The sequence below is a fragment of the Octopus sinensis genome, linkage group LG7 (genome assembly GCF_006345805.1).
Source record: "Octopus sinensis linkage group LG7, ASM634580v1, whole genome shotgun sequence".
Lineage (NCBI taxonomy): Eukaryota > Metazoa > Mollusca > Cephalopoda > Octopoda > Octopodidae > Octopus > Octopus sinensis.
The window spans coordinates 101101262-101118389 of record NC_043003.1 but is presented as its reverse complement, the minus strand read 5'-3'; the positions used below and the strand labels follow the sequence as shown (position 1 = coordinate 101118389).

The window sequence follows — 17128 nt, the reverse complement described above, 5'->3', positions numbered from 1 at the left end:
CATGGCTAAGTTTATTCACTGGAGCCTGTGTGAAAAGTAGTCTGGGCACAGTATGGAAATGGTACTAACATGAACCAGAGGATGTCACTGAGAACAATGGATATAAGATCCTGTGGGATTTTACAATCCAATGTGATTCCCTAATCAATGCATTGTTGTGGTAGATAAAAGGAAAAGGAAATCAAGACATAGATATTGCAATAGTTGGGGATGCATGTGTAGATGACAAAGAGTTGGAAAAGGTGGAAAAATACAGACTGCTAAAAGACAAAATTGCAAGAATGTTGGCAATGAGGAGAGTAACTGTTATCTCACTAGTTGTAGGGGCACTCAAAACACTAACAACCAGGTTCAAGAAACATGTCGGAAAAATTGGAATTGGCATGAGGGCAGAGCAGGCTGAAAAATCTGCTCTACTGAGGACAGCTACGATTTTGAGATTGGTGCTTGGGTGTTGAGTGTCTTCCTCAATAAGTTAACATTCAGGTACCAAAGTTTATAATTTGTGGAAAGAGACCCTGTGAGATCTCTGACAACGGGTTGCTGTCCACTCTCACAAAATCAAGCAGAACAAGTAAGACCAAGAGGTCAGAGAAGTAAAATAATAATAATAATAATAATAATAATAATAATTCTGTAAATAATAATTATACTTATAGCTTATAAGTGATCACCGTGTATTGACTAAAGAAAACAATCTAATATTGGGACATATAATTCCTCAAGAGAAAAAGTGGGTTTTCCATATGCATGGGACTCGAAACCATACTTCTTATATTTGCAATAAGTGTGCTAAACATTACAGCAACATACCTACTCACTTCTTTCTGTTAGATTTAAGAATTATAATTTCATAATGTTTTTTAAACAAACAAATGTGTTTTCTGCGTTAAATGTAGAAGTGGTGATGAGTGACAATTCTGTAATAATGATAATGATAATAATAATTATAATAAGCAGAAGAAAAAGAAGACCTTAACCTGAGATTCTAAAAAGAGAAAGAATGATCTGAGCATCGAATGAACTGGATCCCAGAAGATTTTTGATATTGTTCCCTTTTATGTGGGCCCTGGAAACATTAGCCAATATTAAGGTAATGCATGACTAACTGATAAACAATACTGCAGGTAACAAACAAAAGAAAGAATTAGAGAAACTAACCCTAAACCAGGTGCCATCTCCTCATGTTTTTGTTGCAACACTGCCCCTCTGCTGCATCGGGTTTGTATATTGGAAACTTAAAGAAGCAGCATTTCATGATAACAAAATAGTGTGTGGAGATGCAATGCTAGAAATAGCTAAACACTTTCAAATCACACCATCCTGGATGTGTTAAAGCTGGTACACTTTTTATTATGAGTCTGCTTGATCAGGACTGATCTGGGGCTATATAACTACAGTTATATAGTGTCTCAGAGGGGCTTTTACATAATCCTTTGACAACTATCAAATTTTAAAGAAAGAAAGGAAGGACACATTGAACAGTGTAGTCTCTGATATAGCAGGAAAAGGATGAGATGGTCAATAGCTTGAATATCTGCTTGATTACAGCTTACTTGCAACTAAACAACAACAACGACACCTCTCCTGATGTGTTATTAAAGCTTTAATCCATGCTATTTATGTTAAAATCCATGTGAAATAGAACATTAATGGAGTGGGGATACTAATGCTGTTGCTGTTATATTTTTCTGTTGCTTTTTATGTTTATTGTGTCTCTACAGAATTGGTGACTTGATCTGAGATTTGGATATCATCAATGGGTTGATATCCGAGTTTATTTGGTTATACAGGAAAAGCATGATTTGCATTAATGTTGAGATTGAAAGGGTTATATAAAATTTTGTAAACTTATAAACTGTTATTAAAATATAAAAGCAGTTTTCTGGCATGCATAATGATTATTGGTAAGAAATAACTAAATGGCTATCCTTATCATTAACAAGATAATGGCTATCCTTATCATTAACAAGATAAACCCATTAAAAGAACATTTCACTGTTTGAAGAATCCCAAAATGAAACTGGCAGTCAGTGGAATATAACCAATCCATCTAATTCTCGAAATAAATATTTGTTAACACAACACTCAAAACATATGCACGCACACACAAATATGTTGTGTGTGTGTGTGTGAGTGTATGTGAGTAATCCAGACAACCTTAACATACACCTCAGACAGAATTAAGGGGACAAGAACAATCCATTGAATTTACAAATACATAACATGAACACACAGACACCTACATGCACTTGTACACACACAACCACTTTCTCCTTTTCTCTTCATTTTTTTGTTTGTTTCTTTCTTTCTCCTAAGTTTCTAAACAGCCAATTACTCACTCATCCAATATGTGATTAACAGTGCCCTTCTCCTTCTCTCTCACTTCCTCTCTAACCATTTCACTCTTAGTCTTGTCATGTGTATTACATTATATTAAACCAAGTTGTCATTTACGAACCAACCTTTGCTGCTGACACAACTTCATCCCTGCTGATGGATTGCTTTTCTCTTCATTAACATGGAAAAAATAACATTTACAGTCGTGGACAACTAAACACACTGAACATCAATCTCATTTCTCTCTCTCTCTCTCTCTTTGTCACTGTCTGCCTGTCTGTCTCTCATTCTCTCTCTCTGTCACTGTCTGTCTGTCTGTCTGTCTCTCTCTCTCACACATACAAATAGACACATACATATGTATACAAACATACACACGTGCTCTCAGTCAACCTTTTTCTTCTCTCTCTCTTCTCTCTCCCTTCTCTTTCTTCCATGTATACACACATACACACACACACACACATTGGTATATGTGTATATAGATATATAAAACTAGAGACAGACAAGCAATGTGCAGCCAGATAAAAAAGTTATAAACAAGAGACACATGCAGTTTCATGGACACAAATACAATTTTCAATCATCGTATATATTAATAAATCAAAGCTCAGTTGTTGTTTACACTTGGCAGAAATTACTGAGAAAAGATAAAAGAAATTAAAAGAAATACCAAATATTACAATCAACAAAAATAATTGAATGTTAAAAAGAAGAAATAAGAATTTAGAATGAAATTCCTTTCTGATAAAACAAACAAACCAAAAGCAAAAAAACTCCCATCCCTCCCCCTTTCAAGAAAAAAATGAAGACATAATAGATACACACATATATACACACACATATATATATGTACACACACTCACACACGCATATCTCAAAGTTTGTTTTTCATATATGATACCTGATATATGATATTGAGGTATATCATACAGTATATCATATATATCATATCACACACACACACGCACGCATGCATGTGCACACCCTTATAATTATATGTGTATATGAAAACCTTTTAACAAACACAGCAAATAAAAGACACGATATGATCAATGAATAAAACAGTAAAAACAAAGGAAACGAAATATAAAAAGCACGAAACAAGTTTCAAACAATAATAATGTCATTTCAGAACCACCAATTTAAAAATAGTAAGTTGCCCCCTCTACATTCCTTTCCTTCACCATCTTTGAAATCAGCTTGTCTAGCTCCATTTTCCACAAAATCTCCAGCAGAATCTCATCAACCTGAAGTGGGTATCAAAATGGTTGTCAGAGGTAAGATACATTCTTCTTTGATTCTTTTACTAGACTAAACATAGCATTCTTGTATGTAGATGGTTAAAGGCAAAATTTGATCTGGGTTGGATTTGATTTGAGAACATCATTATAATCATCATCATCGTCGTCGTCATCGTCATGGTCGTCGTCATCATCATCATCATCATCATCTAGGATTCATTTTTCTTGTTGGCATTGGGTTAGACAAAACTGGAGAGTTGCACCAGGCTCCAGTTTGATTTGGTTTGGTTTCTACACTGAATGCCTTTCCTAATGCCAACCACTACAAGATACCTTTTACACGTCACTGGTACGGGCGCTTTTTTTTTATCCCTTGAAGTATTTGAATATGTCTCTATGCTCTACTGGATGTGCAGTGTCAGTGTGCATATACAACAGAGTGTGTCTTGAGAGAAAAACTGGGTATAAGAGGTATCAGATGTGTCACCAGCCTGGGTGCCTTTTATGAGTCACAGCTACAGCTTCATTTAACTTGACATGTCTACTTAAGCACAGCAAATTGCCAAAATTTTCTGCCATTGCTGCTGTGATATCAGCACTTCTTTATGCAGCTGTCCTCGTCCATACACATCACATGGCCATACCAGTGCAGTTTTCTGTCTTGCACACTACATCTGATGCCTCTTATACCCAGTTTTTCTCTCAAGACACACTCTGTTGTATATGCACACTGACACTGCACATCCAGTAGAGCATAGAGACATATTCAAGGGATTAAAAAAAAAAGAGGGGTAAAACATTTCTGTGTTTGCTGCTGAGATTACATTTGCTTTATTGTGTTTATATTGTGGTTTTTATTTAGACCTACCTCAGCTCCACATAGCCAACCTCTAATTAAATACTACCCTTTTAAACGAAAGGGTCCCATGTGACTCATTGGCCTGTATTACTGAGATCAGTTGTTTCCATGTGAAAAAATGTATTGCAATATTATCCAAAGGTAAAAATTTACCTTCCATTTACATCACACAAGGCAAACTGCTGATAAGCAACAGCCCTGGAATTTTTTGAAGTTAATAAAAACAAGAAAGGAAATGTTCTTGACTTTTGCAGCTCCTCCTCCCTATCTCCATTACCACTAACAGAGAAGATTGTGGCTGTTTAGTCTCAAATCAATCATAATTGAGTAGACCCTTTTCTTTAATAAGCCTCACAGCCTGGTGAGAGGAAGAGATGAAGTGAGCCTCATATTGGACACTTGGTCTTAAGGTACCCAAAGTGATGGATCAAGCCTACAGTTTAAGACCTACAATCAAAAGTATTCTAATACCTTTTTTTTTAAAGAGTATCTAGGACTACATTATTTAATGAATCCTTCCTTTTCTTTTAAAGATAGGGTGTGATTGTTAATGTGATTTGGTTGTTCTTTCTAGCTGTTTGAATGATCACAAAGGTATTCCTTTGTTTTTGATCAGTGAGATCAGTGTGGTTTAGCTTGAGCATACATAGATCAGTGTCAAGAGAAAAATGTGCAGTGGGGTAAGATCTGGAAGAGGAAGGGAGGATGAGCAGAAATGTTTAGAATGTAATCTGGCAGGTGTGATGCTATAAGAAGGATGAGAAGGGAGATGTGGAAGACAAGTTGACCAAAGCACGCATACAGTTAGCTAGTTCAGAGGGTTTAGAAGTCCAATTTGTGTGTGTGTGTGTGTGAGAGAGAGAGAGAGAGAGAGAGAGAGAGAGAGAAAACAGCAATTTTTGTCATCAAGTGTAAAGCCTTTCTTTGGTCTGAGATGTTTATGGGTGGGTCAACATGGCAGGTTGCTCACAAGTTTGGTATAACCTATTGTTTGAATGGATCATTGTTAACAAAACTGGCCTGCCCCACCAGGCTTGCTTGGTGAATATGGTTGCTAAAAAACCAGGACAAAAAGAATACCTGTTGACAGGACCAGTCAACATAGGGTTGACAATTATCTAGCAATTGCATGAAGGTTAAGAAATTCCAGGTTAAAGTCTGGTGTGTTGTAAGACCACTGGGAGTGAGGCACCATTTACTTTTTGTTAAATCATGTTCCTAGGACACTACTGTGTCTCCAGCTACACTGGGAGGACAATCTGTGTTTGGCAGTCTTGGAAGGAAACCTGACTAGGAGAAGGATAACTGTAAGAATAAAACTTCAAGTATCTGTGAAAAGGAGAAGGCTAAAGGAATCAATTCCAACTGTAACTGGTTCCAGAAAAGAATTCATTCATTCCATAGAGAGTATATAGTAAAATGAATGTGTTGTGCCTGAAGCCCTCAAATCCTCAGTCATGAAGGCAGCAATATTAATTATTTAATTCATTCATTCAGGTCAAAAACGTATCAGAGTAGTTATTGACCTGAAAGAGGAATCTTAGTTTTGTGATGTAAGGTTGTCATGAAAAGTCATCTGAAATTGCGAAGCCAGGCATTTGTAGCAAGTCTGTTGGTTAAAGTTGCATGTTGTCCAAAAGTAGAGAGAATGTCAGACACAGTACTATTTCTCTATTATCGCTGGGTGTTGATTTTAATACCTGAGGGCACAAAAATGAGGAGAGACCTTCCAATGGCTGTCACAGCCATCTAACCATAACTGATTGTAAATTTTGACGTTAATGTAGGAGTCTACCCTCAACGGAGCCAGATACACTTCAAAGTCAGACATTCTGGTTGTTTAGTGTGTGTTCAATGTCAAATTTCTTTTCATCAGTGAACACCAGGTTGGGCAGCATGACTTCAGCAATCTGACACAGGATAAGAAAACTTCTCTCCATTCTCATGATCTTAGAAACTTGCATGAGCTCATGGCAACAGATCATTTTCTAGGGGTGGGTCCTGAGATCTACCTTCTACACTAGAAACATCGATGCTCAGCTTATTTTTGTTGTGGCAGCTAGTTTTCTGACAGAACAATGAGGATTTTGCTGTACCTTTTCTTTGATATTTTTAATAAGCTGAGTGATCTGCACACTTCTTTTTCAGTCACGTCCAGAGCGATCAGTGGTGGAACCAGTCTCTTGAAACTTCTTGACCATTTCCGAGATTGTTGTTCGGTTAATTTTAAGCTTTTTGCTATAGCTGTATTACTTTCACCTCCTTTGAGGAGGGCTATGATTGCACTTCAGTCTATAGCCATTATCTAATTTATAAATCTGAATTTATTTAGTCTGAAACAAAAAGAAGACACAGTAAGCTTTTATAATGATTAAAGTCCTAAACTTCAGTTGCCCTTATTTCAGGACACCCTATGTATATGTGTGTGTGTTATCCTGAGGATACAGATATCTCTTAAAAGGGATGCTAACATCCAAGTTTCCCTGGTTTATCCTATAGATCAATGAAATATGCTTGTTTCACTTCTGTATATGTGGGTATATTTCAATATAGTATATAATAAGAAAAAAATGGAGAGTTTTAACAGATAAACATCAATTTAACATATTGTCAATTCTCTGTTACCTACAATTGTTTCCATATCCAACTCATTCAAATTACAGATTAATAAATCAAAATTGCAATTGTTTCCAAGAAAATTGTTTATGACTGCTATGAATGACAACCATGCTGCTCTTTCCTTATCATTCATCTTTCCAACAAATTCCTCATCACATACAAGGGCACAGATTTGAGGTCTGTCAAACACTTGCTTTGATCTTCTCAAATGACAAAACAGGAAATGCAGAGACTATATGTTGAAAACTTTCCCCATCAACATTCAGTGAATTGCTTTATCAAGCCCAGCTTTATATGAAGTGGTTGGAAAATAATCTTTTCTCAGCTGACAATTGGATCATTCACAATATTTGGCATGCTTTCATCCAGAGTCTCATGAATAGGCCTCTTCTGAATTCAGTGTTTCTCTTGAGCTCAGTTGTCCTACATGCAGAGATAGCAAGGATACTTTGTGAAACCTTTCTGTTAGCTGAGGAGGAAACTGACCATTTTCAAATCTATACAAATGGTCCAGTTGTGCTCATGATATTTTAGTCAACAACCATTCTTCTTGCAAATGCAGAGTGACCAACATGGACAGCTCCATAAATATTGCTATTGTGTAGAAGAATTGTTGTGGCGAAATCCTGACACCCCTGTGCAAGTCAACTGTCCTAAACTGTATAAAGGTGTATGCACACTGTCAGTGAGGGACAGTGTGGTGTGTGCAGGTTCTTTGTGAAGACTGTCATAGGAGTCGTTGAGAAGTGATATTGTTTGTCACGTGTTGTTTCTGATTTATATTTGTATTGTTATAACCTTGTTATAAGTCAACATTATAAATTGGCAGATACAGTGAGTTCAAAGAAGGACATTAATAGTGTCAACGAGACACAACAGTGGTAATGAGACATTTGAAGCTCATGGTGGACAAGAACAACAGCAACAACAACATCAACAGTTATTGGAATTATTGTTGCAGTCAAAAAAACATTTCAGGTTCTTTTCTAGCAGATGTGGTTGCTAATTCAATTGAAGAATTCATGCCTAATCCAGAAGAAAAGATTACATTTTCTACATACTTCAGAAGGTATGAAGGAATCTTCAAAGAAGAGTGTAAAAGCTGGACGGACGAAAAGAAGATATGTCTTCTTTTAAGGAAATTACCACCAGCAGAACATGAAAAGTTTTGTAATTACATCTTGCCGAGAAAACTACCCAAATTTGTTTCAAAGAAACAAGCTATTATCTAAAATATTCAGTGAAAGAAGTTCACTGTTTAATATTCACTGGGAGTGTTTGAATTTGAAAAGAAGAAACAGAAGATTTCATCATGTATGTCGGAATCATAAATAGAGAATGTGAAAAATTTAAACTTGTTTAAATATGTTTAAATGTTTAAACTTCGTACGAGGATTAACAGCGAATAAAGATACAGAGACAAGGGCTCGAATAAAAGCTTGAACAAGATTCAAAACTAATTCTACAAATAGTGGCTGAAGAATACCAAAGAATTATAAATCTATGACAGGATGCAGAAAAAATTGAAAAAAATTATTCAAATATACATATGTGTTGATCAATAACAGATACCAAAAAAAAAAAGGAAAACAGTTGAGCCCCAAACCATGTTATGGATGTAAAGAAATACATTTCAAAAGGGACTGCCCTTTAAGAATCTAAAATGTTTTGGATGGGGGAAAATTCAACACAAGAATTCACATTGTTGAATCAAGTCAGCGAGGAGTTAAATAGGGCTAGAAAAGCTGGGAGTTATAGAAAAAGTTGATTATTCAGAAGGGGCAGCACCAATTGTTTATGTAACAAAATACGAGTCTGTGTGGACTTTTCAACAGGTTTGAGGACATACAATCATCCACTACCAAACCCAGATGAAATTTTTGCGAAACTCATTTGAGGAAAATTTTTCTCAAAACTGGACTTTATTAACAATAAACATTCATAAAGGTTTATATAAACTCAATTGACTTCCTTTTGGGATAAAGGTGATACCTAGAATTTTCCAATAGGTGATGGATATGATGCTTGTGGATACGGATTTCGCTATAGCATATTTGGATGACATACTCATAAAAAGTGTGTCTAGAGGCCAGCATGAGGAACATGTTAACATGGTTTTTGAGAAGATAAAGGAGTATGGATTCAAACTTAACAAAGAAAAATGCGAATTTTTCATGCCAGAATAAAGTATCTTGGGCAAGTTATCAATAAAAATGACCGTAGGCCAGATCCTTCAAGATCAACTGTAATAAAAAATATGCCCACTCCAAAAAATATAACATTACAAACGTTTTTAGGGCTTGCAAACTATTATCAAACATGCATACCAAATATGCATGAGCTAAGAGCACCTCTAAACAACATGTTGAAAATTGATATAAAATGGTATTGGTCAGACTGGTGTCAAAAAGCGTTCAAAGAAATTTTAAAAGTTTTAACATTAGGACTGTCATTATCACACTTTGATCCAAATTTTAAAATAATAGTAACATTTGATGCTAGTGAAAGTGGTATAAGAATGATAATTTCACATACGTATGAAAATGGTAATGTAAAACCTATCGCTCAGGCTTTACATTCATTGTTGGCAGCTAAAAAAACTACAGCCAAATTGAGAATAATTCTTACCATTATTCTTGCCGTGGAAAAATTTCACAAATTCATACATGGAAGGAAATTCAGTCTGCAAACAGATCACCGCCCATTGTTATCAATTTACGGATCGAAAAGGGTATCCCAGCATATACAGCCAACCAATTGCAGCGCTGGGGGACAATGCTGCTAAATTATGATTTTAAGATGGAATTTCTACCATCAAAAAAATTAGGACATGTAGATGGGCTGTCAAGATTGATTCCTAAATACAATGAACCATTAGAGGATACAGTAATAGTGGCATTAAAAGCCGAAATCGAAATAAAAAGTATACTCAGCAACGTAGTACATGAACTATCTGTCACTTTAGAAGAAATAAAAATTAAAGCAGAGAAGGATGCATTCATAATAAAACTGAAAAAATAATGAAGTTTGAAACAAATACAAAAAAATCATGTAACCAAGCGTAACACAGTTTCAAAATGGCGTTTGATATGTGATGACGTATTTATGTATGCTCAGAGGGCTGCAATACCTGTTTCTTTGCAAAACCGTATGTTAAAAGAATTCTATATGGGACACCCAGGAATCGCAAGAATGAAAGCATTGATGAGAAGCTATGTTTACTGGCTGAATATGGATCAGGATATTGAAAAATTGATGAAAGCCTGCATGGGTTGTGCCCTGGCAGCAAAGGCCACCACCTGTAAAAATTCAGCCTTGGCCCAACACTGATGTACCTTGGTCAAGATTACACATAGACTTTGCTGGACCGTTAAATGGAGGATATTATCTAATAGTTGTGGATAGTTACACAAAATGGCCAGAAATATGTAAATGTGGGAAGCCAACCTCCAAAAAAGTAATGATGGAATTTCTGGATGAACTTTTTGTGCAATATGGCATCCCAGACACTATTATGTCTGATAATGGAACACAGTTCACATCAAAGGAATTTAAAAACTTTTGCAAGATGCATGCAATGGAGCATATTACTACTCTGCCATACCATTCGAGATTGAATGGATTAGCGGAACGTTTTGTAGACCACTGCAAAAATCTAGAAATAAACTATTAGCTGATACTGCATTGATGCAATTCTTAAGCATCTACTGAATAACACCTAACCCCAACACCACATACTTATTTTTTTTGCAGATGTCTTTTGTGTTGACCATACAAAAATAACAGTCACTTGCTCTCACCAAACCATAGGAACTTTGTCCAGCCATGTGGAGCATTTCCTCACAGTTATGACATGCAACATGAGGGGTCCCATTTTTTGTCTTGGGTGCCTAAGGGAATTCCAAAATATGTTTTATAAGCCTGTCTCACAAACAATGTTACATAAAGCTTTTGACAAATGTGTGTGAAGCAGCCACCCACATACCCATCAGGATTATTCACACATCTATGTCTACTTGAAGAAGCCAAAGTCAGATCTGTAAAAACACAATTGTCAATTCTTTGTAAGTAGGATATATGTATTTCAATATGTCAAATTTAACTATAAATATATAAAAAGTTAATCTTCAAATTGCAAGAATACTAGAGCATGGAGAGTAAAACCGATTAGAAATTTGAAATTAGCACAAAAAAAATCTCACATGACAGAAAATAAAAAAAAAATTGTAGTTCAGTGATTTTAAAGGGTATTCTCACTCCACCAGGCTGTTGGATAGTTGTTAACTTAATTGAATTCATTCCTGTTTTGATAGGTTTTATTTTAGCCCTGCTTGGTGTCCAACAAAAACCACCCTCCTTATCAAATGGGCTTTGTAAGATTGTTGGCTTAGTTACCCATAACTTGATCATGCAACAGGCTGTACTTAGTTACATATGTTACCAATAGCACTAAAATAGGCCTCACACACACACATACACGCACACACACACACACACACATGCGTGTGCACGCATGCACATGGTGACTTTGTAGATAAGAAATGCAGTTAAACAAAGTCTGTCAACAAATTCACCATCCTTGCAACATTAATGCCATTCTCTGAATAATATAATTATAGGTTTAAGGTGGCGAGCTGGCAGAAACGTTAGCATGCTGGGTGAAATGCTTAGCGGTATTTTGGCTGCCATTACATTCTGAGTTCACATTTTCCACTGAGGTTGACTTTGCTTTTCATCCTTTCGGGGTTGATTAAATAAGTACCAGTTACACACTGGGGTCGATGTAATCGACTTAATTTCTTTGTCTGTCCTTGTTTGTCCCCTCTATGTTTAGCCCCCTATGGGCAATAAAGAAATAAGTATAATTATAGATTTTAAAATATATATATAGTCTAGTCTAATGCAAAATCTTATTCTATGGTTAGACTATATACATGTTTTAAAACCTATAATTATATATAATTATGAATGATTTTTTTTTTTTGTTTAATGTGTCTATTTCTTCTCCTCTAACTCAGGACGAAGTCCCTTGCAGACAGGTAAGTCCTGTTTTTTGCTTCTTCTTGAAATATGACAATTATTATTAAAATTGAATCTAAAAAAAAGGGCGATATTTGTATTGGGTTTCCATAGGGCTAAAGTTACACATTTTGAAGGAAGAAACAGCCCATTACGTTCATTTTTTGTACTTGATAGGCATTTATTTTATTGGCCCTTAAGATGAAAAGGAAAGCTGACTTCAGACTCAGAACCTAAAGAGAATTAACTAAATACTGGAATGCATTTGTATGACTCTCTTCTGATTCTGCTAGCTTCTGATTCTGTTGATTCACTGAAGATTAGAGATAATTGGGTCTTATTCTTTATAATAATATTCATTTTTTCCTTTTAAACTATTCATTATCTACATTTTCCATTAACTGTATTTTGATCCTTTAGGCCTTCTATTAAGTCCAGGTTGCCTGTTTCTGTTGGAATATGAAGGCATTCATCATCATAGTTTAATGTCCGTCTTCTATGCTAGCATGAGTGGGATGGTACCACAAGAGCCAGCCAAGCCAAAGCCTGCACCAGACTTCTGTGTCTGTTTTGGCAGGATTTTTACACCAACCACTCAGCAGAGTGGACTTCATGCATTTTACATGGCACAAGCACAGGCCAGGTGAGTAGTGCTTTTTATGTGGCACAAGCACAGGTGTGGTCCGTTTTGGCAAGGTTTTTACAGCTGGATGCCCTTCCAAACACCAACCACTCAGTAGAGTGACTTCATGCATTTTACATTGCACAAGCACTGGCGCGGTCAGTTTTGGCAAGGATTTTACAGCTGCGTTCGCATTGTTTTAGCCTTCAAATGACACCACCCCGCTGGCTAGGCGAGCAGGCCAACAGAAGAAAGAGTGAGAGAAGAGTGGTGAAAGAGTACAGCAGGGATCACCACCCCCTGCCGGAGCCTCATGGAGCTTTTTAGGTGTTTTCGCTCAATAAACACACACAACGCCCGGTCTGAGAATCGATATATATATATATATATATATATATAGGGTAACCCAAAAGTTCTGTTACAAAGGTTAAACAATGTATTTCAGCCAGATCTGAACCAATTTACTTGAAAACTTGCACACTAGTTTTTAACATTTTCAGCAATGTTACAGCAAAAAATTGTTCAATAAATCTACCTTGTTTCTTTATTAAAACCTTAAGCTTACCAGGCACTGCTTTACCAGCAGCTTGTAAGACTTCTAGTGGTATTTTATCCCATTCACACCACAGAGGCCTCTTCAAAGCCACTACTGAATGATGAGATTTAACATAAGCATTAGTCTTCAAGATGGACCAAATGTGTTGAGGACTGGGCTTGAGGGAGGCCATTTTTCCTTGGACAAGAAATCTGGGACATTGTTGCTAAGCCATCTCTGAGTCCTGTTGGTAGTGTAGGCAGGTGCTCCATCCTGCTGGAAGAGAAAAGAGCCACAGCTGAACAATGTTTTGTTCAAGTGTTTCACCACAGCCTTAATTTTGAGTCCTTCAGGAACAAAAACAAGAAGATTTTTTTCCTGTTGAAGACACTCCAGCAAAAAGCATCACAGTGCAGTGGATATTTCTGGCATCCTCTGGATATGACTGAGAATTTTCCACAAGAACCCTGTCATTTTGGCTGTTGTGAGCTTCTTCAACAGTGAACAACTTCTTGTCTGCGAAGAGCACATTGTCCACACTGCGAATATCAAGCTGCTCAAGTAGTGCACAACTTCTTGCAAGTCTCTTTCGTTTTGAAGCAGTTGTTAGGCTGTGAACTTTTCAGTGTTTCAATGAAGCAAATCCCAAGTTGCTTTTGAGAACTCACCTCAAAGATTCTCTTGAAGCTCTCAGCAGCCATCTTCCTCATGGAGCACCTTAGATTTCTGTGAACTCTGGAACTGATGATTTTCTGGAGCCTGGAAGTCCTGACTAACCTGGGATATCTTGTCCTTGCTCAATCTCGAACTCCTCTAGTGTACTTTGAATCGATTGGTGATTCAATAGACGAACATTGGCTTCATTTTTTGCCAATTGAGAAGATTCAAGATTTCTGATGGCAGCTTGCCAGCTTGATGTAGTTCAACTACAGCAGATCAATCATGTTCTATCACAATTTTAGCTTAAAGGTGGTGAGCTGGCAGAAACGTTAGCACGTGGGGCAAAATGCTTAGCAGTATTTCATCTGCCATTACGTTCTGAGATCACATTCCGCCGAGGTCGACTTTGCCTTTCATCCTTTCGAGGTTGATAAATTAAGTACCACTTATGCACTGGGGTCGATGTAATCGACTTAATCCCTTTGTCTGTCCTTGTTTGTCCCCTCTATGTTTAGCCTCTTGTGGGCAATAAAGAAATAAGATGTGCTCAGAATCTGAAAGAAGACAAAAAAAAATCTTTAAAACGATATGAAATAATGATAAAATTGTCACTTTTTTATGTTAAACTAAAAACTTGAAAAAAATGTAGCAGAACTCATGGGTAACCTTTGGGTATATATATGATAATTTTGGGTACATATATATATATATATATATGATGAATATGGTACTTAAGTTAAAGGCACCAGAATTTAGTATGGTATTATCCATATAATTCAAAATAAGCATCAACGAACGATCATTTCATGTGATTCCATTTAATTGAAGAATGCAAACATTGCATCAATTTAAAATGTAAAACCATCTTCAGCTGCATAAAAATACAGAATCTAGTTAAATTCGAAGGACTCATTTGTATAAATTTCTTTTTTACACCAAATCACAAAGAGGATGAGTAGATAGACAAAGAACATATTTTATCAACAACATCACAGTTGTAACTGAGGTTTTTTCAAAAAAGACACTGCTTATCACTGATAATTTCTGTTATTTAGATTTACCAGTGGGGGAGGGGGTTAATTTATAGACTAGTTTATCAAAGCTAAGAGACAGTAGAGTGTATCCTTTATGGATAGGGCAAAATAGATGGACAATTTAAGTGGCAGAGTCATAAATGAAGATTTCTTTGAAGTAAAACCATTTGGTTCAGTAAGAATATACTTCAGACAAGATTATAGCAGCTAAATTTGCAGGCAAATGATTATGGGACAGGGAGAGTGAAATCATATAGTATCAAATATTTATCTACTATAAAACAATGTTATTTGTATATACACAGATACATTTTAGAGTTATTCTAAAGAGCAATAAGAAGAATATTTCTGAATACTTTCAAAGAATACTAAATTATCATCAAACAATAAGATTTTTAATTCCCATTCATACCACTATAATGTTGCCTTGTCTAGAGCAGAATATGACCAATAAATTACTTTCCTGAGAGTTTAACACTTTCAAATAAAGAAATAAATAAGAATAGCTTAAATAATATAAAGTCTTCAAATTTACAAAACTATGAAACAACTCAAACTGATAACCTATTCTATAAACCTAACATTAATTGTAGAGTACACTCCGAAAGTAGGTATTAAAAACTCAAGTTAAATAAAATAACTGTGAACGAAAAAATAATAGTTACTCCTCCAGATAAAAAAAACCCAATAGATATAAATATATATAAGACTAGCAATAATAGCCAAATTCTGAGGAGTACAGATAGTACAAATTTATCCCACCCTTACTTAAATAAGAAATTCAAAAGTAAAAATATTATATGGTTCAATGTCCCTTTCAACTGGTCAATATCTACTAATATATATAGTAAATTTATATCCATACTGGAAAAAAACTTCCCTACTTCCCATAGATATAATGAAATATTTTCGCGTAAAACAGTCAGAATATCATACTCCATTCTCCCCAATATAAGTACCATCATAGCTAGATTAAATAGAAAGAATATTGGACCAGCTAGAAATGTTAAAAGTAGCAATAATAATAATAATAATAATAATATTAATATAAACAATAATAATAATAATAATAATAATAATGATAATGATAATAATAATAATAATGATAATGATAATAATAATAATAATAATAATAATAATAATAATAATAAAATGCGCACACGGTAAGCTAGTTCAGCTGCTCAATGGAATTATGAGAGACCCAAAGAAAACACCTGAATGGTTAGCAAGTGGCATTACTTACCTACTCCCAAAGAATAACGAAACCAACCTTCCAAAAAACTATCGGCCTATAACCTGTCTATCCACCACGTATAAAATCCTAACATCTATCCTGGTGGAGAAAATATGCATTCATGGAGAAGAATGATATTTTCCCCATTGAACAAAAAGGGTGCTGCCGAGGCTCTTACGGATGCAAAGATCAACTGCTAATCAATCGTATGATCCTTGAGAACTGTCACAACAAGCGCAGAAATCTCAGCACCGCATGGATTGACTATAAAAAGGCCTTCGACAGTATACCGCATCCATGGATTTTGAGATCGCTGGACATCTTCAAAATTTCCCCTGTGATTTCAAACTTCCTGAAGCACAATATGTCGTTGTGGAATACAAATCTCCAATTATACCACTCTAATGGAGTACTTGCCTCAGAAAATATAAACATCAACTGTGGAATTTTTCAAGGTGACTCACTTTCACCTTTAATATTCTGCATAGCCCTAATACCCCTTACAAGTGAATTAAACAGAACAGGGTATGGGTATAAAATTGCCAATAAAAAAATAAGCCATCTATTTTATATGGATGACTTAAAACTTTATGGTAAAGACAATAATGAACTTGAAGGCCTATTGCGCACCGTGAAAGCATTCAGCGATGACATCGGGATGGAGTTTGGACTTGAGAAGTGTGCCAAGGCCACTTTCCAGAAAGGGAAAGTGAAGACCTCAAATTCAGTCGTGTTAGATGTTGACACAGTCATAAGAGAGCTTGAGCAAGAACAAACATACAAATATTTAGGGATAAATGAAGGCTCTGGTATTCAGCATGCAAGCATGAAAGAGAAGATCAGGAAGGAATGTTATAGGAGAGTTCGTGCAGTCCTGAAATCTGAACTAAATGCATGTAACAAGGTGTTAGCTATAAATTCCTTAGCAGTTCCAGTTGTTACTTATAGCTACAATGTGTTGA

General features: G+C 35.8%; 1 protein-coding gene across 1 annotated transcript in view; it reads left to right on the top strand.

Moving 5' to 3' along the window:
- The first annotated feature begins 2770 nt into the window (after window positions 1–2770).
- Window positions 2771–17128, top strand: part of LOC115214492 (probable 3',5'-cyclic phosphodiesterase pde-5) — a 287952-nt gene continuing 273594 nt past the window's right edge. Inside the window, exons 1-2 of the mRNA XM_036505003.1 lie at window positions 2771–3620; window positions 12081–12101. Of these exons, the coding sequence (XP_036360896.1) occupies window positions 3464–3620; window positions 12081–12101 (178 nt within the window). The 5' untranslated portion in view covers window positions 2771–3463. The remainder of the gene's footprint in view (window positions 3621–12080; window positions 12102–17128) is intronic.